The sequence below is a fragment of the Mastigoproctus giganteus genome, chromosome 11 (assembly GCF_048544385.1).
Source record: "Mastigoproctus giganteus isolate SK-2022 chromosome 11, ASM4854438v1, whole genome shotgun sequence".
Taxonomy (NCBI): Eukaryota; Metazoa; Arthropoda; class Arachnida; order Uropygi; family Thelyphonidae; genus Mastigoproctus; species Mastigoproctus giganteus.
The window spans coordinates 151402930-151430804 of NC_143585.1; the positions used below are offsets into that span (position 1 = coordinate 151402930).

Genomic DNA, 27875 nt, shown 5'->3' on the forward strand with positions numbered 1-27875 from the left:
ACTCTGAATGTGTCGTGTAATTATAAGAGTGTCAGTGAAGAGCCGTGTTAATTGGGCTTTGTTATTCCATCTTTTACACCAACTGATTAATCAGAAGCCTCACGGGTTTGTTGTAGATGGGCGATTTCTTGATGGAATGAAAATTATTTAATTCTCGATCTTTACTTTTACACATGCATGCCCAAAGAATATGACGCGAAATGGTGCTATTCCTTGAAGATGAATCAAGAAGTAACACCACTAATCCGGTTCCATTGCTGAGCCATCGATTGCCATCGAACTCAACTCCTTTGAGTTCGATGGCAATCAAATCTGGCAAAAAATTTTGGCAATCAAATGATTGCCATAATGACACATTCACCGTCGAGCTGAACGACGGCTCTATGCCTTTCACACGCGATCTTGGTATATTGAACTTATATGCGTCATTCTTTTCCTTTATTTATGCTCAGAATTAAAGTATTTCGACGTATTTAGTTTCAACCAATAAGCGGTTACATAATAAGTTGAACTACAGAAAACTGAAATTTTGTTTTCTCTCATGACCTCCCTCGGCCGAAAACATATCAAAAATAGCAAGCTGTACGTTGTTCAATGTTCCATAAACGCCAAGATGTAAACTAAAAATATTTGTTTTATTGATATGAAAGCATAATTCTTGTACTCTTTCTAATTTTGTCCCTTGTTTTCTAACAATCCTAGAATACCAAGTTTAACACAGCTTCTGCGCAAATAGAAATAACAGCTTAAAATTAGGGTCCTAAACCCACTGAGAAAGTTAAACACTGAAAAGTGGTTAAAATCAAATACTCACCACTCAATCGGTTTTGCCTGTTGCATTTAACCCTCTGGTACGTCTGAAAGTAGAAATAAACACCATGAAAATTTTCAGTTATCATTAAGAAGTATTGGAGAAAAGAAAGAAAGTTTGAATAGTAAAACTACTTAAGATTAAGAAATAATTAGTTGGGAGACAGTGACGAAGGGCGGTTGCTGTCAAAGGCAGCTACCCTTGTTGAGAACTTCAGCTGCTGTACCTGGCAGAAGTTGCGTTCATTGATTCAGATGACGCAGTCGACCATTTCAGTGTCTTAAGGGCAGCCACTGTTCCGTTCGGAGGAAATAGTCCATGGTCTTTCCCCACCCTCCTCGCTTATGACAATGATCTCTATCCGGCTTTTAAAACCTTTCATATTTGTAAATCCCCTAGGTAAGGCAGGATTAGTACATGCAGGGTTTTCGTTAGTATTCAAATACTTTCTTAGAAAGTATTGATCTTTTGGGAGGGAGAAGAATCATCGCAGGACTACCCCAGTCCGACACGGCATTAAAATACAAAAGGTTTTAATAGGTTTGGAGTCAATATTTTTCGTAGTCTTCTAATCTTTAATTAAAGATTGCTCCATTTCCTCTTTGGCTTACATTCAAACTTTCCAGTCAAAATTCCAAAGCCATCAGTATGTCCAAACGCCAAAATTCGGCATTTTTAGAAATAAACTCCTTATTGTAAATGCCCATATTCTGCATGAAAGATGGTATAGAGTATTGTCGTGTTAAAGTCAACAACATAGTCCATTCCATGCGGTTGTCTTTTGACCATAGGGATTGCTACTGTTGCATGGTATCCCATTTAGGGTGTGCAAGTTTTCCTCGTGTGTGTGTGTGTCCGCTGGTAGGAAAGGCCGGAACTACTGTAATTCTAATAAATGAAGCAGAAATTCAAGATTTAACTACGCCCACTTACCTCCCATCGGGATTCTAGCTTCCCCTTCTCTGCACACAGTAAACCATCTTTCTTAGAAGCGAAGCTCGTGGGAGAAGAGAAAATCTGGAAGGGAAACTTTAATGCCGTTAGATTAACACGCGAAGTTCAATTTATTATTGCAAGTTAAAATGATGAATCACAATAAATGAAAGGAACTAAAATCGTTTAAAAACATTAACAAGTAGAAAATATCTCGTCCAGAAACTTTTCGTTGGAGTTCATATTATAAAGAATTCGTTAGTTTCAGATAATTCACAGTTCGTGGTAAAATTGTAGAATGTGTTTTAAGGATCAGATGCTATTAGACAACCATAGCTTATGATTTCGACAGTTTCTTCTGGGATTGCATTTACATTCAGGGCCGAACTCAGACAAAGAAGAAAACTGTCTAGGGGGCCCGTAAATTAGTTTCGAAAGTTGTCTTCCAGCTTCCCTACTGGAGAGATCCTTGTATGGATATACAAGGATCTGGAGGGTTCTGAAATTCAAAAATCTTTCCCATTATCCAAGCACAGGGAGAACCAGTCTCGGCCATTGTTAAAGTTCAAATACTCGTGTGAAAATTGGTTATTACATCTGAAATCGAGTGGTAATTTTCCAAAGGAATGATATACAAATATAATGGAGGATTATCGAAAGAAACCGGAAGGTATTTCTATATACACGCAAAAACGCTTGACTGTTCAGACCACTTATGTTTTTTCGGTCAGCAGATTTTAAATTGTAGTGAATATTGCAATGGTCTTCGTATTCACAACAGGGTAAATTCCTGTACCACGAGTTGCCTAGACACTGCATTCAGACAAATGGCGTCACCAAACAGCTAATCTGCCATTTACTGTATTTAAAAGATGTGGCTCTGGAAATGCAGTTTCTTTCGGGACCTACTGGTTCTTCACCAGATTGCAGATGATCTCAGTTTAGTGAATCCAAGACAAACTGGTGATAAAAGGTGTTCTGTGTGAGCTCCCAGGCGGTGTACGAGTGAAACAGGACTTCCTGATATAACTCCGAAAATAGCTTGATAGCGACGCGTTCGCCAGGAATCAGTGGTCCGTCCCTGGAAAGCTGCCCGCTGCTCATTAAATAAAGCGGTCCTGACTGCACTGTACTGTACTCTTTTTATATCATTTAGTCGCGAATGTATCACATTTGCATATTTTTGTGATAGTACAGAACCGCCTTATAAACTGGCAACACTACTCAAAACTTTTAGTAGCAAATTGAAATGAAACCATTGAAATACGGAGCGGGGGGAGTTCAAAAAAGATTTGTATTCGTTCAGAAATAGTTGTGATAGAAGGTTGATACAAACACGATGCATTACACTTTTCAAAATAATCACCAGACAAAATGACACATTTTTCCACCTCTCAATATACTTCCGCAATCCAATTTTGTAAAGGCCCTCTGACTGCCCTAACTACGACTCAGCAGCAGAAATCATCTCATCATCAGCAGCAAATAGTTTTCGAAGAAGTAAGGACTTCAGGACAGGAAGGAGGAAGAAATCCGAGGGTGCAAGGTCGGAAGAATAAGCGGGCAATATTTCAAACCCTCATTCGTACGCACACCTCACTGAAACATGCGAGGAATGCGCAGGAGCATTATCGTGGAGCAGGGGCACACCTTTTCCCATCTTTTTTTCTTTTATAGCAGCAGGTAACTTTATGAGGTGTGGTCGAAATAATACTCCGCCGTCACAGTACAGCCGTTTTGAAGGTAATCTGCTAGTATTACGCAATTGCTGATCCCAAAAAACGGACAGCATCACATTGCCTTTTTTGGAGGCTGGTGATTCTGTTGCTTCCATTGTTTTGATGTTTGTTTAGTTTCGAGATCATAGCGATGGATCCAAGTTTCATCCGTGGAAAAAACTCCTCTTCTTTTCCTGCACATCGAAAACATTTCATATGCACATCGTACCCTTTCCTTCTTCTGGTAAGGGGTCAGAATTCTGGGAACCCATCTAGCAGACACTTCACTCATATGCAACTGTCGATGGTTGATGTTCTCCACAGCCACCCCACACTATGGAGCTCTGCAGCTAATTCTTTGCGGCTAATACGCCGATCTTCTGGATTAATGCCTCAATTTTGCAACACTCTTTCACTGATCTGCATTCTTCTTTATCCATTGGGACACTTCACTTCATTCAGCGCTGCAAAGAAAAAAACGAATTGTCAGATGGAAACCAAAATTTGTATGTAGTTGCTATAGCGTTTTCAAGGTATCAAAAAAAATACCTCTTTGTCACTTCTGGTTGAATGCAAATCTTTTTTGACCCCCCCCTCCACCCCTCGTAAATTTAGATTCATTTTAAAAAGAAGCACCTTTTTTTCTTTTGCTATGACATTTCAGTATTTTTTTTTTTTTTTTTTTTTTTTTTGTCTTTTTCCAAATCTTTAGAGGTATAGGACCCGGTGTGTGGTATAGCTGGCATCGCCATCCTGAAATAGAACTTTTTACCACATCAAATTTTAAATTTTGAATTTAAATTTCAAGAAATTAAACAGTCACAAAGAAGGAACAAAATTTTGACTTACCGGTCTGTGTGGTGATCCCTCTCGAGACGGCTGAGCAAGACACCTAAAAGAAAGTTTAAAAGCAATTACTGGTGACTCCGTGTTTTTTATTATTATTAATAATAATAAAACAGCATAATGTGAACTTTCAGTGCATATGCCATTATTGTGATACCACCACCACGATAAAACTTGCAGTAGGTGCGCATCCTACATTCAGAAACAGTTTGCAGGCTAGTTTTTTTTGTTTGTTTTTTTATCAGACGATAAAAGAATAAACCCCGCAAAATTGGCCAGTTGATTGATTTAATCCAATTCCCCGTATTTAGTGCAAGTTATTTTTATGTGCTTGAAAGTTTCTGTTGTAATTTTTAATATATTTGTTGTTGTATGAGTTTAAGCGCATCAGCAACTTAGGCCATATTGCGCAGTATATAATGTCTATAAATCGCGTGTGTTCTGTGGTCGATTTGCCTGTTTGATGGAAGAAAAACCGCGCTACCTTGCCTGAGACCGACTAACTCAGCCACGCTGTGAAAAAAGGCCCATAAAAATTCCTCGACGAGATTCGAACTCTGGTCTTATTCATTCGGTGTGGGGGAGGACGGTGATTCAGTGAACTGTTCTACCCACGAGGGCAATGTTAGATAGGAAGGAAGAAAATTGCTTGTGGGGTGGAGGGGCAATACAAAGCATTGTCACGGCATGCTGCATTCTTAACATGCGTCATGAATTGGAAGTTGTTTAGATGAACAGGAAGTGTGAGTGGCCTTTACAAATCACGACTGGAGGAGATTTAAACCCGTTCATTACCAGTTTTGTTCATAGCTAATTCTGGGTCGTTGGACACAGCGAAGGCGGACCTGCGTGGTCACTGGGTTCATCTGTTTACTCTGGGTAACCTCTCTCTCTAAAAGCTTGTTTAACGTGCGTCTCGACGCTTTAGAACATTTCCGTAAGTCGTACTTTGCTGCCGACTTCCGAGTCCATCCAGGAAGAAAAACCTTCGCTGGTGAACCTGGGTTTAACCCAAGAAACAAGCCCAACAGGTTTCATGCAAGAAACACCTTTTGTTGTTTTTAATCCTTGGCATGACATCTCAAGTTCTTTGAAGATAAAGAGCCCCAAAGAAAAGCCACTTTAGCCTTGCAAGGATGTGACAGAGTAGTGCAGTAGAGTGGAGGATTTGTGCACTTTAAGGATGAGTACAAAAGCTAAGAGTTTCGCACTTTAGAAGTGTTGGTCCTGATACGTGCATTGTACAACAACAGCGCATGTCTCCTGAGTTGTGGTAAAATAAACAGAACTGAAAAATGTTCACACTGGGTAAGAACTCTGGTGTAAAGCATTGTGGTTTGGAATAACTGGGGTTATAAAAATATGTTAAATGAAAATGAGAGGTAAACTGAAATGTAATTTCGGTTAATAATTAAATGAAATTACATTTCAAACGAAGATTTGGACGAGATCATTGAAATAAGATTGATGAACGTCGAATTTGAAAAAGCTTGATTATAATAAGTTAAATAAAAAGCATAAATTTTGTTTACAAATGGTGACCTTTTTAAGCGCTTATTTTATTCTGCTAGGGTACTGCGTATGCATCGCGTGACTGCCAATCAGAATGGACTGCGATTCTTTTTCTCTACAACTGGACTAGCAGTACTGGTTTGTAGTGGTGATCGAGAAATATTTTACACGCTTTAATCGGTTTGATAACACAAAAATTTCTAGCAGCAAACAAAGGAACGACGTCTTACTTGCTGATCTCTATTAGTCGCTCCACTTCCAGCTCGAAATGAGGAGAAAGTTCCGAGAGATGTATTCCGATCCCACAAATAGGACAACACGGTGTCTGGCTGTCTATGATGATCTTCTTCAGCCCTGCAAACATTAAAAATAGTTCGATTTAATCCACAAAAAAAGGAATTATGAAATCTTAACTTGTTCCGAAAAGTAATGTTAGCTAGATAAACTACACATCATTTGCAAAAGTTAAGGAAGTTGGACATTTTTAGAAATATCTCATCACTACCTGTCTAGAGTTTGGTAAAATTTTGTATAGATATAAACGTCTATAAAAGAATAATTCATAAACCTACCAAAAAACACAAATGAACGTGCGTCACGTGAAAATCATAGATTTCATACCATAAGAGAGTTACATAGTTATTAATAGTGAGCATAAGCACTTCTCACTGCTGTACGGAGAGGGGAGGAGGGGGGTATCTTTATGGGTCTCGGTCGACCCGAGAGCTAGCCAAGGCCTTTCTTTGATTAGGGTTTCCGTAGTCTCCTTAAACAAATCTCATGGTTTGCTCTCTATTACTAGATTGGTTAATGGACTGGAAATTTCAATGAACGACTATTCATTCGTTCGTTTCCTTATGTAACTCAAATAACAAAAGTAAACCTATGTGATGGTGAGCTTTATAAAACAATTTGCATCCATATTCAACTGAGAAATCTAATTCACTTAGTAATACACCAATGGTTCCCAATCTCTGTGAGAATGAATCACATTTTCACAATTCAGTAGGACTTCGATCCAAGTCAATTGAAGCCCGAGACCAACTCTTGAAAATTATGACTTTAAATTCGCCAAACATGAAGGCTATTTTCATATTATATTAAAAAAAGTTTGTGACTCTTTTTAAATTGATGTTTTAATATTTGCAAATTTTCGTTGCAGTTTTCAAATGGAGAAAACTCTAAACGTTTAGTCCTCCACCGCATTGCCGAACGTCCTCCAACCTTTAGCAACCATACCAAATTGGCTCTCAGACTCCCTTGACATCTGGCAAACGAACTAGTAAACATCTGGCAAACTCTTTGGGTTACTATTACTACAGAACAGGTTACACGCTCATTTATCTAGCAAGTCACATTTTCAAAAAAATTTAAACCGCTGGTTCTGTCCAAAGTTAACCACCACCACCTATCTCTTAACAGGACACAGATCCATAAACTCTAAGTTATTCCAATTAAGCCCCATCAACACTAATTTACGCCCTTGTTGGTAAAGAAGAAATGTGGTTTCATATATTATATCACTGCATCAATTATTCTGATTAAAGAAATAGTTGACGGAATTTAGTGATTGATTCTGAAGGTAATGAATCAGTTTTTTATTGAAAACGCTGCATACTTTCAAGCCCTTGCAGCAATTCTCTACTTAAGTTTTCAACAAAACGAAATTACTGCGTCCTGGTACTTCTACAACACAAATTCAAACTACGACTACAAGATCCTCTTCTCGACTTTAAAATGTCAACTACTTCATCACGTTATTAAGATGCTTCCTTGCCATGGTTACTCTTATTTCGTGCCATAATTTACTGGATGTTTCATGCCCAAGCACGACCACTTATTAAAATCCTTCTGCTAATGTTCTCTTAGATCTTGAATAACTATCTACTGACGACCGTAAACGTTGAATTTTGAATGATGACTACTCCATTTGGCTCCATCAATCTATGGATCTTTCACCTCTTTGGTCTGGTTACCAACTTATGTTGACGATTTCCGAAATTCTGAAAGTTCGTTTTTTATTTTTTTCCTTTTTTTTATATATATATACATTTTTTAGTCTGGGCGGCTATGGGTGCGGGAATTTTGTTAACACCCACTGATATAGCACTACCTCCAGTGTGTGCGGACACTGGGCAGGCTTTCCAGGTGACTAAATGGCCAAAAACAACACAACAGATCCGCTGCACAAATAACATTACACTAATTTTTGGCCTTTTATAGAGTTTATACACTCTTCATCACAGTGTACCATGGCGGAGTTGAACCGACGTTCAGAAGTTGCTGTACATAAGATACTATACATGTCTTCATGTCTTGACTCCTTGAGGCCCTCCCAGGGGTGGCGGAGGACCTGACAGGTTGGTAGTTTCGCCAATGAATTTATTTTGTTTCGGCGATTAATTGAAAGGAACTTTCTGGAATTGCGGTCTTTCCACTTTTTCTTTAATTATCGAAATAAATCCGTACTTGATGTATGTGTCAGCAGGGCTCTTCTTCACTGAAATCATTGTTCAACTTAGTGCAGTAGTAGAATCAGTAGGGGTAATCGCCCCTCCAGAACTCCTAGTAAATTGAACTGTGCGTCAATGCTCATCGTCGCTGAGCATTGACGTCAAGTGATTTTGCTGCAGCTACCACGAAATCATTCAGCATTTTTTCACCAGTTGGTCATCAGATCGTTCCCGGCGGTGTCTATTTCCTCACCGATGAGCTCTGGAAAGAGCCCAAACAAGGAATGGCATGCATTTTAAATATCAGTACACTTGGAGCATTTTTCCTTCTTCTTTAAAGCGAGTAATGTAATACGAAGGCAACTGGTTGTGAAGTGCCTTCACATGATCGATGAAGAAATAACAAATACGTTCTCTTATTCACTAAATAAACGCAACATGCTTTTATTGTAGCTGCGATAAAGAATTCTCAGTAACCTTGATAAAAATTGGTACGAATTAGGAGCCTCTCCTTGTTTATTCATCTGTATTTCAAAAAGATTTATACGGTCTCCTGTAACGGGACTTACATTTTAATAATACTGTAATCCAGAATTTTTAACATTACCGAAATCAGTCAGATATTTAGTATTTGTTTTAGCTGTATAACTGTAAAGATGCCACAAGCTTTGACTGCTTAGAAAAGAATCTATATAGAATCCAAATACAGTGAAGAATCTATCACATAATTAGTAGCCGACATGTTAAATTAGTTCGTTATTTATAGATCGCTTGATTTTCGTATTCTCATCCTCAAAACACTGTATTCGGATATGGTGCACGTACCTGACTAGAGTGCTATTCTTAGGACAGCAGTAACTCTTATACGGTTTTATTGGGGACTGAAAATTGGCCTTCTACAGCACATCCTGTTCATTGAGTGGAATTCGAGTCTCGGTAGTCGAGACTTGAACATTTACCAAATATCCTCACTCCGAAGAAATTTCTCCAACAGTTTTCCCCTGACAATAAGAATTATCCATATATTTCCATTCAACATGCACTCAAATTGCATTTCCGCCGTGGAGATTTTCATCCCTAAACTGTTATGGAAACGGGACATCGACTAATAAGGAGATTATTAAGTTCAGAAATAAACCTCCACGAAATTAGCAACACGTGTTGCTAATTAACTACTAAACTGCAGAACGGACTGAAATTTTTAAACCTCGAAGGAATTATGGGAGATTAAACCCTGTTTTTAACAAACATGCAAGTGGTTGTGTGAAAAGAGTAAGTAATGTTCGCTCATCAAGCAGTGTAGATAAGGCAACTGTCTCAAGAGAAGATCCTCTCTAAGAACAGGATTAGCACTGTTTGCTGTTGTTGCCATGGCCACGTCTGTGCTTTGATTTTCGCTTTACAAAGGAAAAGGCATCATCGAACATCGCACTGTAGTGTGTTTTCTGCACATGGTTACTGTTCTGTGTGGGTGGGTGTGTTATTCCAAATGTACAAATTGCTGATAGATGGCGAATTTCAGTCGCTAATTGATTTGAAATCCAGAGAACTCTAATCCGAAGTTCTTTTGAATTAGAAGTCAGAAGGAATAAGCTTATAAACTTATTCCTATTGAGTTACGTGATGTACACCATCTTGTCCGTGAATTCGCATAATTTAAGAGACCCCAGAGATCACAAACCAAATGTCGCTTTCAGTTTCTTAGCCAAATTAATTTTGACCAACAAAAACATTTGAATGTGCACTTCAGTTCTCTCTGTGGGTCGATCTGTTAATCACAGGTGGCTGCCGGGTAAATTCCGCTACTTTATTGACTGAAGTTGATTCAAACTTCATTCCATAAATATTGAATTAAAGAATCTAACTCGTACCTTTATAAAGCACAGACTGCAATACATCTACATGAACACTCCCCTCGGAACAATTCGCCACTCTTTAAATAATCACGTTTGCCTCATTATTTTAACTAAAATAACTTTCTGAATTTCTTTAAAAATATCAGAATCTATAAATATGTAGTGGTCCCTGAAACTGACTGCTGTTTGGTTAAGTCTAAGCAGGTGAAATACTCAAAAGTTCCAGTTCGCGTTGAGCCTGATAATAGTTCTGGCCCGATGAAAATTAAGAACCTCGCAGATTCATTTAATTGTAACTTCTAAAATTGCAAGTGGTAAATGCAGTTTAAGAGGGATAATTTCTCAGTGATGGCTCTCTGAAAGTCTTCATAACTTCTGATTTCAAACACAAGTCGTTTATTATGTCGTAGTTTGTCGTGGTTAATTCAGTTAGCGCGTGTCATAACAGAAGGTGCTTTTCCGGTCATCCGCTGTTGTAACTGGGACTCTTTTATCCACCCTCCCCTATCCTCTCCTCCTTCACCATCCCTTCTGAAAACAACGCGTTCTAACGGCGCTTATCTGCTGGCGTGGCCGCGCGGATAAGTCAACTGCTGTCTGTCCGCCGCGAGCAAGACGGATCGCCCTAACACGCAGTTGATGCGGAAAAATTTTACACCCGGTGAGGTCACTCTGGGGGTGGATAAAATACCGAAATAAATTTTCCGTTTATATTCCGGGATAGCCACACAGGGTCAGAGGAGTTTACGAGGCACAGACTGAAAGAAAATTACCTTATTTTGTGTTATCACGTGGTTTCGAACATGCGCCGTGGACTTGCACGCTCATCAGTCGGCTACTGTTGTTTTCGTGCTAATATCGGCTGGCGTTCAGATTTGGCCACGATATTTCACTGCTTTGCTTTCTAAGTATTTTCGGTAGTCAGAGAATTTCTCTTTAATTATTCGTCTTTTGTCTTCTTTGATGATTTCTGAATTGCCTCGCCTTCCTTCCCTCCCTAAGATTAAATACGACTGTTATGAGAAGATTCAAAAGTATAGCTGAAGATTTGTCCTCCGTGGCAACTTGGTCAGCACAGTACCTCTCCACTTCTTTGAAGAGGCCTGGGTTCAGTACCCGTCTGCGACTGTAGCAATCCTTCTTGAAGGCTAACAACAACCGAAATTGAAGTCTTCCTTCAATCGGGGTTGTTGTTAGCTGATCTTGGGTTGGGGAGCAAACCAAGAGACACACGACCAAAATACACACGTAGGGTTGTAGCTTTCTTTCGTAGACATCTCCTTCAGCATTCTGCTCTAATGTAATATTGCGTTTCGTGTTATGTCCTTTAATATTTCATTGAAAAACTGACAATAGTGTGGGTAGATGATTCTGTCTTATAAAATATGTTCGCAGCACAGCACGTTTTCTTAAAATTGTAGCATAAAAAAGGGGACAATTTCAATGACTGTGTGTATTTTTTCAAGTTTAACTAACAAACGGACAGGCATATCCCACACACATTCCATTAAAACGAGGTTTTACTACATTCATTTGTAGGCAGTAAACATTATCAAGGTTTCTTTCCTGAATTTTGTTAGTAATGCCAAATTTGTTGGTTCCACGTTGCTATGTACGCATAATCACAGTCTACGGGCTTCACTGTGCGAAGCCAAACTGTCCTTTCCAGCATATCCCAACATCCTCAATTGGATTCTTTTCCGGCGAATTAGGCGGCCACGATATTTGATGTTCAAACCATTCAGGTACAATTTTGGCACGGTGGATCATTGTGTTGTCTTGAAAGAATTCTTAAAAATGAAGTATTGCAGGATGAAGTTGGTCCGATAGAACTGATAGATAATCATGAAAGTAACGTGACCTTTATAACGGTATAAGCGGACCCAGTACTTCCCAACAGAGCATACTCCGTATCATGACACCACCTGAGTGGTGGATACGAGCTGCATGGCTTCCTGAGGTTCAGTGCCACACTTTCATCCTACTGTAGGTACAAAAATATGTAAATCAAGACTCGTCAGCCCACGTGATCTTTTTCTCCCTGTTCCAAATTGCAGTCCTGGCTTTGCCGACACCACTCCAATGGAATTTTTGGATATTTTGCAGAAAGAAGTGTCTTATACGTACGACTGCTAAATCCAAGGTTCTTCAACTTCCACCCATAGTTCGGTTGAAAATACATTTTTATTTGTCTAAATTCAATCTTTCAAGTCATTCCTTGCACACTGAACCTTCTATTTTTGATACATGATTCGCATTAAATTACTGCGCCCTCGGAGTACCAACTTTCTGTCCATTTCTTCGTACACATAACGGGTTTTATTACTTGAAGTGCTTGCCATTGTCGTCCATGACTCTATAAGAAGAATCTCTGTAAAATTATTCGTTACGACAACAGGAGCTGATTTTGTTAACTTTAAGGCAGTTTACTTGCACAAGACAGGACCGAAGACCACCTGTAATCTAATGTTTTAAGGAGAATGGTGACAGACCTGAGCGCAAATGCTAGCTGCCAATAAAGTTTTTGTTTTCAGAGGACATTGCAGGCGTTCTCTTTTTCTCTCTGGCTGAAGCCTATTGCTAAAAATTTAGCTAGCTAAAGCCAATATTTCTTACTTTAATCAGTATTTGATTTAGGGCCTCTGACTGCTAATGGAAGTTCCAAATCCAGTTAGAAAACTCAGTAGAGCGACACAACTCACTCCAGACACTAGTAATGGTTAATGAATTTTTAATAAAACATTCATTACACAATTTACACTAATGGGGTTTCACAGTATCAATTTCAATGAAGTACAGTCGGTCCTCGTATAACACGTGTTTACATTACACGAATTCGATCATACACGATTTATAAATAGGGGAACGTTATCTTATATAACACGAACCGAATTCGCTTATGCACGATTCGCGTTTGTGTTTACAAGAAATGGCAGTCGAACGCGGAATCACCCCAACTGAACGCAACACGATAGGAATGACGAAGTTTCTGAAAATGTATTTATGTGTTTTATATCAGTGAAGGGGAAACACATTTCACCATAATAACGTAAAAACCAACACAATTCCAGCTATCGATAATTTGCAGTTGCAATTAGATCGAGTTTACGACCAGTTTATAACAGATTCCACTAGCAGAAACGCAACTGGAAATTGTTTTATGGTAGTAACCCCCAAGAAATGTGCTTTAGTAAAATGTGGGGTGTTAATAGTGTATCTCGGCCTTTACGGTGTTGTTTATTCAGTTGCTACACGCGCGCAGCTTTGTTTATGTGTATCAAGCGTGCCTCCTCGTTTTGTAATTGTGCTTTAAAAATGAGTAAAATACTTAAAAGGTGTGAAAAGGAAGCGTCCTGGCGAAGACACTGCAGATTCAGAGAGAAAAAAAAAAGCAATATCCATAAACAGAGGCGGACTGGGTCAAAAATTCTTACCCGGGAAAATTTATAGTGGCCTCATACTACGGTTTATGGCCAAAATCACACCGGCCTCCGGCCCACTGTGGTTTCCCCCTAAGGCTTATGGCCAGTCCGCTTCTGTCGATAGAGAAAAAATATGAAATTGTGAAACGCTTTGAGCGAAATGAAAGACCGTGTGATATTGCACGTGCTACAGACCTAAATGAGGCAACGCCGAGAATTACAAAGTGTGCTGAGAAAATAAAAACAACTTTCATAGCGGGAACAACTCAAAGTGTAATTAAAATCCATTAGATTAAGACACAAGAATTGGAAGAGATGGAACGGCTGTCTTTTCTATTTGTTTTTCGATTTTCTATCTGTTTGGATAGAAAATCAAACAAAAAACAAGTTTGCTTACGATAGAAGCAAAAGCATTAGCAATATTTTATTACGTAATAGTCGTAATAAAATACGTAAGCATTTTATTACGACTTACGTATTATAATTTATACTTACGTATTATAAAATACGTAAGTATTTTATTACGACTATTTTATTTAATATAATAATTTTTTTACGAATAAAATACGTATTTTATTCGTAAAAAATACTTTTTTAGTATTAAAAAATACTAAAAATACTTTATTATAATATAATAAATAATAAAAAAATAAATATTTTTTATTATTTATTATATTATAATAAAAAATATTATATTATTTTTTTATTACGTATTTTAATTATTTTTGGTTCCAAATGTGTGTTCAATCTTGGGTGGTCGGCACCTAACCCCACTTTTCCCATAGGGCCTGTTGTTGTTTATATTGCACGATTTTGCATTGCACGAGGGTTTCTAGGAACACAACTATCGTGCTTATACGAGGACAGACTGTACTATTTCTATATATGCTCATCATACTAAAATTATACAAGCAATTATTTATAGCAAATCCAAGCTACTATTCATCACACACAAAAATTTCTATTTGTTTATGGTTTAGGGACCGCCCTTACAATCACCATAAAGTACCTTTCTTCCTAGAGTTCAGACTCATTTCATTTTTAATTACTATTTTGTACAAAGTCAAGGGTTTTTAGGAACACCGATTGCCTCTTAGGGGTTGTTTTTAACAAATTATTATTCCTCAAGACAATAGTTTAGAGGAACGTCCTTTAGAAAAATTTCTACTTACCTTCTTTGTTTGCCAAGACGGACCAGTCTGCTAAATGCGGTATTTCTTCCATTTCGAATCTTCGTCTGCTCCTACACTTCTCCATATCCCATTCGATTTCCACAACCCCCTAAAAACACCACTCCAAATTCACTTAAAACTGCTCGCTTTTTCCGCCTCTACGTCCCTTATATCTCGAAAATGTTCTCCAAATTCCCCCTCCCATTTTTCTTGTTTAATCCTCTTTAATCCTATCTGCCCTTGGCCATCTTACTAATTTTTTCTTCCTAGAATAGAAGCAACGATAGAAGTAGGTGTTTTCCCCTTTTCATTTCCCTTATCCATTTGACCTTTTCGTAGAAAGAGAGAACTAATACAGCTCTACTTCTCAGAAATCTGTCCCTCTCACATATCTATTGAAGTAGATTCTGAGAACCATCTTGGACCCCTCCATCTTCCCTAACGTTTCACCGGCATTCGCTTATTAGTTTCTAACGCAGAAATCACCTGTTCAATTTAAAGTAATCAGTGTTTCTAGCTGCGTTTCGCCTTCCCTGGGTTTTTATCTGACCGCTCTGTGTGCCTCGGAGGTTCTGCCTGGAACGTGTTCCCCTTCGACATTTTCTTCTTTATTATAAAATCTCCAAAATGCTCCCTCCTCTAAAGAAATAACCCTTCAATCCGTGTTCCACCCTGGTTTCCCCGTTTCGCCCGAGTTCCTTTGCCCTAAAGGTAACATCACATAATTTTTCCAGTATCCTATACGGACCCCATAGCACTCCGTTTCCAAACTCCCTTTTTCTGATAGTTGTCCTTTATCAACACCCAGTTCCCCACCGAGAATCCCTTATGTTTCCGCCCCATTAACAAACTGCCCCGTCAATAATTTTTCAAACGCCCGTTGTTCAGTTGCGTCGAGGTGGGTGTTCATTTTTATCTCTTTTATTCTATGTAGAAATTTCGTCACTGATGTATCCCCCTAGTTTTCCTACAGCTATGAGGATATGTTTTTTTTTTTTTTTTTTGCAAATAATTTTCTTATTATTCCGTTGAATTCTCCCACCGAATTTAACCTTTCATACAAAGTTTCTTGTTGATATTTGTTTAACGCTGTGCCCTCCAACTTAAATTCTGCGAAAATCAATTTCACTTCTTCAATTCAACCGTCTACCCTCTTTATCTTCTCTAATTTATTTTAAAATATTTCTACGTTTTCGTGTTTCTCCCCTTTGAGCACTCTTAAGTAAACTCTCCCTCTAAAGTTGACATTTCGTCCCTCCCCACGGTATAGTGCTTGAGACCCTTCCGCCATTTCACTTCCGGCGCTTATGGACGGTTGGTGCGCTGGCCCTTCCTGGCTCCCGTTTCCGTTCCTTCTATTACCCGAGGCATTCTGTCTTCCTTTACACAAATTAATTAATTTACAATATATTACACAAAATATTTTTCTGGCTCGCCAGCTAGTTTATAAGTCCAGCAACTATGGTAAAATTACAATTCAAAATCCCTAAAATTATTATTAATTCACAGTTCCTTTTTCCAACCGTTTTTCTTTACAACCATATCAATACCTAAATCATTAACCACAACCAAATTATTAATCATTTTCCTTATTATTGTTGTCTCACTCTACTGTTTTCTTTCTTTTATTGGCAACTTCGTCTATTGCCTAATAATCCAGGCTGGCAAAATTCCCCAGTTGTAGGCGTTCTTCCACAACCACCTAAAAACACTCCAAACTGCTCCCTTTTTCCGCTTCTACGTCCCGTATCTCGAAAATATTCTCCCAATTCCCCCTCCCCTTTTTCTTGCTTAATCCTCTTTAATCCGATCTGCCCTTGGCCATCTTACTAAATTGTTCTTCCTTGAATAGAAGCAGCAATAGAATTAGGTGTTTGCCCCTTTTAATATCCCTTATCCATTTGACCTTTTCATAGAAAGAGAACTAATACAGCTCTGCTTCTCAGAAATTTCTCCCTCTGGCATTTCTATTGAAGTAGGTTCCACGTATAGCTTCACACCACGCTTCCATTGTAAGTGAACGCATACACCATGTTGTGAATTGTTGGTGATGTCATTAGGGTTCACAGCAAAATCGCAAAAAGTAAAACTTAGCAATCACTGTATGACTCAAGCTACTTCAGTGACAAGAGATCCCTCCATGATGTACTGTGTGCATCATGGAGGAAGTACATGCGGTTTACGGAATGGTATCGCAGATTTATTTAGCCGTGGGATAATAAAATCAACCAATCAGATGCGTAATTGGGAATTACATAAATTTGGAAATTATGCCATATCGTGAAATCAACTACAGAATGTAGCTATGAGAATATTGAAATAATTATAACATTATGTACAATAAAGGTTTTCTTTTTCGATTGCAGATGCACCTTTTAAAGGAACTGTAACGTTTCAGTTACGATTTTATTTGTAAATATTTTCATAAAACATATTACAGGTACTCCCACACTTGTTAACACCTATAAGGGCAGATAGAAACTGATGGGAAAATTAATATACCGAACCGAACAGAGTTTTGATAGTCAAACTTTTTGATTCTTCCAAGGATTATGCAGTTGTTGCAGCCAACGAGTTGGTGTCTGCCTTTATCCTTTTATTGATAGTTTCCACTACGGATTTCTTCCGAAAAATCTATTCTGTATCCGTGTATACTTATCTTGGTAAAATTAAACTTATTTATTGTTGTTTCTGTTTACTGAATCTGCTTGAACAGCTGTTTAAAAATCGTGATTTATCTGTTGTCTATGAAGGTGTAACCAATTTCTTTTAATGTATCACACGGCGTCCCAACAGGTTCTGTTTTAGGCCCTCATTTGTTTATAATGTATCTAAACGATTTATTGTCTATGCTCCGATCTGCTAACATCCAGTGGTAAATGTTCGCTCATGATTTGAAGTTTTAATTCATCTTCTGACAGCACAAAACCTCAGATTCTTCTCTCCCAAATTAAGATATAAAGATGTACATAACCTTTGGTCTGTAGAAATATGCGAATGTTTTATATATTTATGAAATTAATATCGCATAAAAATCAATTTTAAAAATTTCCCAACTGGAACTTCTCTTGAGATCCAAATTGAATCTGAGTGTAGGTTGAATGTCAGAAGACCGTTTGATCCGAAGTTGTTTTCAAATATCGCTTCGTGAAAATGTCTTCACTTGTGTCTGGTAATTCCTGAAAATATAAGACCAAATATTTCAGTGCGTGCATTGCTGCCTGTGCTCGTGACTAACAGTATTCGTACCACAATAACAAACGTGGAGACTCCAAGTCGCGTTTCTACACGATCACTTTGCTCTGCGTCTGACGTCACGCCATGCCATTGGGATAATGCAGTTTACCGCAGCGTTACTTGTATGTTTGTGTGTCAGGCGCGCGTGGCATGATCGCGAAACCACACAAGTCGACCTAGAGGGCAGCCAGTAGTAATGGATTAAGGCTACGATGGTTATCGCTGCAGTAGGGCACGGAAGAAGGGAGGGGGGTAGGTATTTTGGGGATGCAGGAGGCAGTTATTGTCTGACATACAGCTAAAGATTAATAAGGTCACCGCGGTTGACCACCAGGGGCGCCCTCGTTGTCAAGTTGATTTCTGCAATTGGCAGACGATCCACCTCCTGGTCTCTAATTGCGTTAAGGGCTGCCTAAGGAAACGAGTAGGTTCCGGTGGTCTAAGGATTACGCTGAACGCTAGTCAACTGGACTGAAGAAAAGACACTGATCGTCTTAATAGTTCCGTCTGCTTGTCTTTTTATTTTGTGTCTTCTGCCCCGACCACAATCAGTAGTTAATCTGAGATGATGACCTCGGTAGGCGTCTGGCCGTCCGGGCAGTGTCAAGACGTGAAGGAGGTTGGCGTAGTTATGAAGTACACACACAGACACGATTTTATTTCTTGTGGGACATCTTGACATCTGGGGGAAGCGACCTGAAACCGTACGACTTTGTTTTTAGACTCGTTACTGCACGGAGTTTTCGTCTTGGTGGAATTTCAGTGATCCGACGTGTCAAGAAAAGAAAGGTTCCACTTAACTCCGTCACTTAAACCCATCACGGACGTCCTGAGCGATGCTGTTTGTAAGCAATTCAAGTTAACGCTTTCAACTGTCTTTTAATTCGAGCCGATAAACAGGATGTCTATTGTAGAAGCGTGACACGTTAATTGTCAACTGACAGCTTTTATTGCAGCTCTCCGGGCACCCCACGGTCATCCGAAAAATATTTATTGCCGTCTACCTATAGTGCCGCGTGTAAACCTTCCTCCTTTCTCGGGAGGGGATTTATTATCATCACGAGCGTGCTCAGCATTCGAGAATAAGATGGTACCTCACTAAATTAGGATGAAAGACACTACGTTGTACAGAAACTGAATACAATACCAAATGTTTCTATAATTCGAGAATTAAAGAAGAATTTGCTGCTCTGTCCTCAGTTATTCCTTTCGAAGCATTAGATATAAATACAACGCATAAAAATTAACGAGTTTCGTTCGTGATACTCATCGAGTTTTTGAATACATATTGCTCTTAACAACTTACGTTACACTTTGAATTATTGGTAGGGGATCGATACGGTTTATATTATTCCATCATCCCAGTGAGAACTTATCCGGGAAAAAAGCACTCCTTTTTCCTGATGTTTTAAGAATTTATAAGCAGATATAGCCGCCCAGTTCCATGAAGGGTCATGCGTAACGGACAGCTAATACCAAAGGGATGTCTCAATCAGAAGCGACTTCATTTAACGGCTAACAGAAACACCGCGATTGTTTCGGACTCATAAGATTCTGGTGTGGACATTGGGAATCCTTTGTCACGTGCTACTCAGTTATAAAGATCTGGGTTCGATTTCGGTACAAATTTCCAGCTGTCTTTCCAGGAGAGGGAAGTTGCCAGTGTCCGATGGAGGTACGACTAACTGTAGTTAGCCTATGTCGGGGGGGGGGGCGGCACGGTTTTCCTCTTGAATAATTTCAACTTTTTCGGCACATTGAATACTGAGGTTTTTTTCCCGAGGATTCAATGCGCCGAAAATTCCCAAGAATAGCAACTCTTTCTAAAGAAATGTCCACACACAGACGTCTGTGTGTGGACATTTCTTTAGAAAGCCCGTTTCTTATACTAGCCTTAATATAAAATGTGGTATTTTCCATCCTCCATTGAAATATACGCTCGTGAAATGAAGTTTGAAACCAGTGATGTGATTAGAGAATGTTCCCAGGACGGTAGCTGAAGAGTCAAGCTCTAGGGTTGAGTGACTGTGGTTCAAGCACTTGACTACTTGTGAACTCCCGGCCTTATTTGGTCGCCCCAGAGTATAAACAGAAAAATTATTTATTTATTCTCGTCGTTTATTGCCCTTTGGTAGCACAGCAGTCACAATCTCTGTACCATACTGTGCTAAAAAAAAAAAAAAAAAAAAAAAAAGGCCTGGTTTCCAAGCGAGGATTTTTTTATCCAGAAAAACGGGAAAAGTGATGGTTAATAAACACAGTTTACAAACACAAATACACTGACGCTTCATAGCCTTACTGATTTGGCTTAAAAACAAAATATTAGCATCTCAGAATATGTCCCCCTTTTTCTGTCAAAGTTATCCGCTACCGTTAGTTTTATATTCTAACATTATTGGTTTTAAAATTACTTAGGAACACTGGACATCGGATAATATCCATGCAAATATTAGGGAAATATATGCATCGAAACGCTGTTTTATGCAATAATTTTGTCACATATTTAATTCAACAGAATTCTTCGTATTTAGTTTTTAAAAGTAACAGAACCGTTAATGAAAAGTTTTAGAATAAGGATCCATAAATAATAATCCATTTTTCAACGTTGCCTTTGTAAATCAGTTGCGTTTATCTTCCAAAATCATTTAAAAAACAGAGAACGAGCTTTCCATATCCAGGAAGCGACTAGGCTACATTTAAAAATGAGAACCTTCGAAGCCTGCACTTCAAATGGAAGTCCTTGTTCTTTTCCAGTAACAGAGCTGTCTATTTAACTTAAAATTTTAAATCCGGAACTCTATTTAAATATTATAAAATGTATTTCTTATTTTCTCCTGTCTCCAAGGATGGTCGAAATTTCTAACTGAACTTTCTCTGCTTCTTCAATTGCACTGCTCAAAGTCCCCATGCTTCAAATTTGGTTGTAGAATTAGGTAATAACCAAGCAAAATGAGACTCGATGTACAGCAAATGTTTTCTAACCAAAGAATCAGAAAGCCTTGGCATCGCAGATATCCTTAACGTCCAAAGCATTGACAGTTTTCGATTTTTTAATGAATTTTTTTAACATAAAGCGATGCTGACGTAGCCACATTCCCAACCTTACCAAAATAGGCTCTGGTGGAAGTGGGAAGCCAGGATGCATATTGCTGTTAATAGCCATGTATGCAGGCGCTTCTTCAATCTGTTATACACAAAAAATAACTTTAATACGTTTGCTAACATTCCCTCGGATTGTTTCTACAAGCCTAAATAAACATGGGCTAAGCAAGTAATGTGGATTAAGTTGGGATAGAAAACCTGTAATGCAGAAGTTACTTTCATCGCATTAAAGAAAATTAAACTTTTCCAATGATTTTACGCAGTTTTTTACAGACCCTGAATCTGACCCATGGCTGGTCAAATTCAGGGTCTGTAATAAACTGCGTAAAATCATTAACGGCCACAAGCATCTCCTACAGCGGACATCCAGATGCACTTTTGTCCAATATCTTGACGAATGCTGTAAATGACTAATAACAAATATCACTAGGGTAATTCTTCCTCAAGGTAGATTTGACTGGAATTCTGGTCTAATCTATATTTTTTCCAAAGATCGTTTGAAAACTGGATTGCTTAACTTATTCAATGGAATGATGCTGCTTACCAGGGCAAACGTGGAATGGATTCTTCATAAAATTACTTTTTCTCTTCTCTTGAGGTGCATGGCTTGGTTAAAATCAACTGATCTGGCAATTTTTCCTTGGTTTTTTTTTTTTTTTTTTTGGCAACAATTTGCGATGTTGGTCTATTTGAATTTTTTTCTATAAAAAAATCGAGAGAGACTAACATCATAAACTGTATGGAACGTCCTTTTCCAAATATCGCAAAAGACAATCCTGCCATCCACAGTAAAACCTTTTTGGCGATCCACAATTCCATAAGTTTAACAAGACATTTGATTTTTACCATTTTGAACCAAAGTTCCAGCTGCCTAGTTATAGTTAAACAACCGTTATGAAACTCATTCAAAGAGAATATACATGTACTTTCATTCAACGCCTCTGATTACCCGAGAATTAATGCAATGCAACTTTGATACGTTCTCCGTGGCAATATAGCAGTTTTGCCACTTGTCATTTAGTTTGGAGAGGTCTGGGTTCGATTCTCGTCGACGACTGAGGAATTTCTAGAGTTACTTTTTCAAGGGAGGCTGTAATTAGCCTATCTCTGGCAGAGGGAATAGGGATCCCCTGTGAGTTATTCCGGGTTTTTCAGCCAGCACAACACGCAAATCGGCTGGCGAATACACACGCACTCATACAGATATAACACAGTGGTACAATATGGTCAAGGTGTCCTGAAACCCAACAGTATAATAAAATATGTTTTCCCACGCAAATTTTTTTATAATATTATGATGTTTTAATGATTGAAATAACATTTTCGAGTTTAATATCTGAAAACTGATTAAAGTAATGCAATATTCATTATTTCTAGGAATATTATTCTGTTTATGCCATCCTCAGACCGTTCTAATTTGTAAAGTACCAAATGCGAGTTTTATGAGAACACCGATCCAAATAAAGTTATGAAGGGAAGGGGTTCTTTACTTCCAACTACAAAAGAAAGGGAACTCTCGACTCATTCGCTTTTAAATCGTATTGAGAGCTTGTTTCCACTTCGTGGTGCACAGAAGTGGGTTTTAAGCACCATTTATCCCCCTCCCCACTTAGAGACCGGATAAAAAAGTTCAAACGGAGAATAATACAGAAAGGAAAGATAGTTCCATTTGCAAAAGGTGAAGCGCTGTTTTCAGAATGAATGTCGACACTCGTAAGGTGTGCGACGCGATTTATTCATCTACACAACAAAACAACGCCTCCATCACACCATAGATTCGGCGGAAACCCATATTCTTTCCTTCCCCTCCCCTTCCCCCAGTCTGATACATTTTCCAGTGTCGCACATTTAGAATGTCTTACTGAAATCTCTTTTGGACTCTGCAGAGGATAAGGGGCATTTGACGGTGACACATCGTGCGTCATTAACGACTGCTGTTCACACAACGTCTCGCGCGCACCATACACCCTTAATGGCCCAGCAACAGAGCTGTCTTTCAGAGACTCATTTATCTATTGACTACTGATAGCCCCCTGACCGAGGTGAAGAGGACTTACTGGGTTTCAATGGAGTGGAACGGGCGACATGGCGCTGAATGTCTCCGCTTGATGTGGTGGTGGGAAGTGTGGTTGGCGGTAGACTGGCCACCACAATAGTCGCTGCTGTGTTGTCCACTTTGGCAAGCTCCCCGTTCGCACAGGTCCTCCCACACTTCCCTTTCACTGAATCACCTCATTTTATTCGCCCTTCGTAGAATTCTATTTAAGAAATAAATTAATTGTTTCCTCTGAATCAGAGTCGTTTTCAAGAGGGCCTTTAATTGAAGAGAATCCCTTTACAGTGTACTAAGAACCTACATTTGAAACTTCATCTGATTGCGCTCACCCTTTGAACAGCAGCGCGGCACACAAATCCAGTCCAAGAGAGATTCTCTCCCATCCTTCCGATCCAGAAATGCGCTGCATCCTCATCCGTATTAAAAAGAGTTTTACTCTGTCTGTCTGTCCCACGTTAACGGATAATTGCTTCATTTGCATTCTTCGCACCTCCAGACTGGCATCATCACCTCATTGCAGCTCAGTTACCAAAATGGTTTTTGATATTTCATCGGTTAAAAAAATTTAATTTTCATCCATTAATTCGTACTCATGGGCGCATAATTGTGTCTGTCCACGTGTTTAACGAACTTTATAGTTGGCATGTTAATTGCGCTAAGTCTGCTAACTCCGTAAATTTATTCGCAGCGCACACGCAATAAAAAGTTGCAAGTAGGCCACTAAGCCAAACTATAATTACTCGTAATTAACCGTAGCATTTCAGTAGTTTAGGAAAATTAATGCATCACTATAGTTGCTGCAAGCAAAGCCACCGCACAATGCGACAAAATTGTTTTTGCACAGAGTTACGGCTTTGATTTTCATTGGAACCTAAAACCAGTCATCTTAACCCTTCTTAAAAGTCACGACATTGTCAAAAGGGCCAATCCTTGTGTCAACTATGAATCGGCAGAATTATAAAGTTAATTTCCCTTATGAACGTTGATTTATCAGCCATTCTGAATTCTTCAAGGAATTCCTGCTGTCTAAAGGTCATACTTAATCCTTCTTGGGGATGTCATTTGGCAAACATCGTGAGATCTAGCTGGATTTCTGCTTCCACAGGAGAAGCCTTAAGAGAAGGCAGCAGATACATCCCTCAGAGTTTCCTTGTGGTTTTTCATCCCAAGTGTGAAATTTCTGTCTGCGAATGGAATCATATTTGCACACAGAAGTACTTGATCCTTCGTCAGTGTGTTGAATTACCCCCTCGAGAGAAGAAGCTTGAGAGTCCCCAGGTGTAGATAACCCTCCTTAGGGTTTTTTCATCGCAAATAGATAAACTGACCAAAGAACGAATACATTCACAGACAATCAGACAAATTTTTCCTGGTCTTCCACGGCTGAGCGTTGGGCTGGGGAGGGCTGTGTTGTGGAATAATTGATATCAGTCCCTGGGTTGTTGTAGGGGAAACAGATGAGGCGCTACGATACCAGAGAGAGAGAGAGAGATTGCACCCTCTGTCATATGGCATGGTCGATGCGGGCTTACCAGAAACATGGGCGTTGTCATTAATGCTTGCTTTGTGATAACTTCCACTCCCCCACCCCCTACTTGTCTTATATTTCTTACACAACTTTTGCGATTCGTAAGCGCAAAGCTCCGGTGCTCACCAGAAACGCAGCTTCCATTTAGACTCGAGCAAACGTAAATTCAGATTTTTTTTTTCACCCCCAACCCCTTCCCCCGGACGAGGACAAAAAGATTTACGGTATGTCGGAAATTGTTTACAATTCACGCTTGGGTTTTGTGTGCAAGTCTAAAATCAGGACGACACCAACTATCAGCAAGCCCCCCCCCCCCAAAGAACGACAAAAGAAAAAGAAATTGCCCTCTTGCATACCAGTTGACTGCCTCGATGATATGTTAAAGCAAGATAAATGCATCTTTTTTTTTTTGTCGCGGCCGTTTTTTCGTCTTTTTTTCCCCTTTTTTTGCTTTCGCATTGTCAAACCATTCCGACAGTGATATTATAATGATTGTCGTTAGCCACTTGTCCCCCGTATTTGGAGATAAATGATTCCAATGCCGCCATTCCACACAACGGAAGCAGCGTTTTGTTGGCATATGAATGACGACCGCTTTCTTTTCATTTCAAGGCGTTGCTTTTATGGAAAGAAACCGCAACCAGGGTCTCGAATATTGCGCGAGTAGCGATGAAGAATGAAATAAACGGGGAGGCGTTTTTTTTTTTTTTTTTTTCAGGGCGAGAAATTAATTTTCATGCATTTCCGACAAATCTGAAGTTTGCGCCAACATTAATCCCATTTTTTCTTTATTTTTTTTTCACTGTACCTTCCCCCCCCCTCCCCATCTGCAAACGTTGGAAATTAAGGGCGTTTATTAAGTTGGGACGTTAAGCACAACGCCTGCATCCGAATGCTATTTTTTGGCCGCCATGTAAAAGAAATATGAAATACTCGTTTTAAATAAATAAATTAATGAATTATTTAAAACTGCGGACCACCACGCAGGTTTTAAAGGAGTTTCAGATGGTTTTACGTGAATTCGAATACGCGGCATAGCTAACTTTCTACTGAAACTTGACCACTTGGCTATGGGCGTGCCTTTGCCGTATAAAGTTGTGTTTATACAAAATTGGGGAAATCCCCCTTTATGTGCTTTATACACTTACTCTCGCGAATGGTTACAACGAGGAAAAGTGCTTCATAGGTCTCCCCCCCCCCACGGCTAGTGAGAAAAAGATGGATTCCAATCTCGCTACTTGCCCCCCGATGGAAGGAAAATTTTAGGGACTTTTATCACACCGTGATTAAGTTAGCCAGTCTCTAGTGCGATTGCACGCCCTTTCCTCGAAAGGCGAATTTTCATCCAGAAAAATTGGCCATAGTATACACGGAGTTTAGACCCTTGATACACTGACGCCTCATATCCTTAGCTGCTTTGGTTCAAAACAAAATATCGACAATATTACTCTGTGGGAGGATGACAGTGGCTCTGAAGTGGACCAGGAAAGGTTAAAGAAGAATTTGAAGGCTTCAAACCAGCACCATAGCTTGAATTTTTGGGTCTCCTTTTCGAAGCCCACCGAAGGAGCCTCTCCCCCCCCTCTGTTAACAGAGGGGAGAGGAGCCGATGCCTTAATCGTAAAAATATTGTTTTTAATGTACATTTTAAATAATATTCAGCAAATCGAAATGCAAAGGCAGTTCATGAGGATACGGCTAGACTATTGGAGGAGGATTCTCCCTTCCTGTTCCATGGTTAAGAAGTGGGCAGCAGAATTGAAGGCGCCTCCGTAGCCAGGTGGGAAAGAGCAGCAGTGCGTAGCACACGCTTCTTGATTAGACCGGGGTTCGAGTCCGTCACCACCAAATACGGAAGATGCGGAAAGGTCAAGGAACGACCACCGCATTTACCGGAGCAATATGGCCTTAGTTGCTAATGCTCCTAAAAACCAAACAAAACAAAACAAACAAGCAGAATTGAAAAGAAGGAGGGAAAGCTTGGAAGATGATCCACACTGTGAAAGACCTGCAACGTCCATCACTCCAAAATTTGTTGACAGTGTGCATGATCTAGTGATGAACGAGTGACAGTTCGGTCCATTGCCAGCGTTTTGGGCATCTTTTGAACGTGTCTCACACAAAAACAGAAGTTCTCGCTGTGAAAAATGTATAAGCACGATGGGTCCCAAAGTTTTGGAAACAAATCAAAAATTCACAAGGGTTGTGAAGTCAGGTGAACATTAGCATCGTTTTCAAGCAGATCAAAGAAATTCCCTTTCAAGGTTTGTGACCACGGATGACACATGAGTCCATCACTTTCAGCCAGAGATAAAGAAGCGCTCCAAACAGTAGAAAGTAGCTCTTCTTCCCTCCAAAGAAAGCCAAGTCGATTTCCTCTGCTGGCAGGTGATTGCATTGGTGTTTTGGGATGCTGATGAAGTGCTGCTAGTGGATTACCTTCAAGAAAGCCAGACAGTTACAGGGACATATTACGCAGACCTTATGAGGCATTTGTATGAAAATATTAAAGACAAACGACGAGGACTATTCAGCAAGGGAGTCTTGTTCCACCAGGAGACAACGCGCCTGCTCACAAGGGTGTCGCTTCAGTGGCTACACTGCATGAATGCGGCTTTGAAATCTTGGACCAGCCTCCATATTCAGCAGATCTTGCACCGTCAGAATTTCACCTATTTCCTAATTTTAAAAAATACCCGGCTGGTATCCATTTTCTTATTGACAGCGACGTCATTGCTGCTGTGTTTGCATTCTTGGGGCCCAAGAGAAAACTTTCTTGGCAGCTGGAATCAACGCATTACAGCATCAGTGGCAAAAGTGTATTGCTCCACAGGAAACTATATTGAAAAGGAACATATTACCACACTCCTTAAATTAACTCTTCGTACTCAGGCCACGAACTTTTAAAATGGCCCTCGTACTTGTTTAAGGTCTACTTAGGCAGCTTTTTTGTGTTCAGTAGGGAAATCATTAATCTGGTTTGCCCTACAGAATTTCTTTTGTAGTCTTTCATTATTTTCAATTTATTAACTGACCTTTCAGCACTGGCCACCATTACCGGAACCGTATGGTGGCATTCTGCTATTATATATTACTATAATATTAAAAATTAAAAAGAAAACCTTATCAAGAAACAAGTCTGTCCCGATAAAGGACAAACTCGTGAGTCTCCTCCTTAGCTCTTCATGGGCTCTTACGTTTTGTGAAAAAATTATGGGAAAATGAAAAA

At 39.3% G+C, this 27875-nt stretch overlaps 1 protein-coding gene across 2 annotated transcripts in view; it reads right to left on the reverse strand.

Annotated features, from left to right (window-relative positions):
- The window catches only part of LOC150078516 (E3 ubiquitin-protein ligase Rnf220-like), an 88536-nt gene that overhangs the window by 15346 nt on the left and 45315 nt on the right, over positions 1-27875 (reverse strand). Inside the window, exons 3-6 of one of the 2 annotated variants that reach the window (XM_090384782.1) lie at positions 6051-6174; positions 4312-4354; positions 1745-1828; positions 815-857 (exon numbers count right to left, since the gene is read on the reverse strand). In XM_090384782.1, the coding sequence (XP_090240908.1) occupies positions 815-857; positions 1745-1828; positions 4312-4354; positions 6051-6174 (294 nt within the window). Of the gene's footprint in view, positions 1-814; positions 858-1744; positions 1841-4311; positions 4355-6050; positions 6175-27875 lie in introns of both variants that reach the window. The other variant, XM_090384781.1, reaches the window with a different exon arrangement.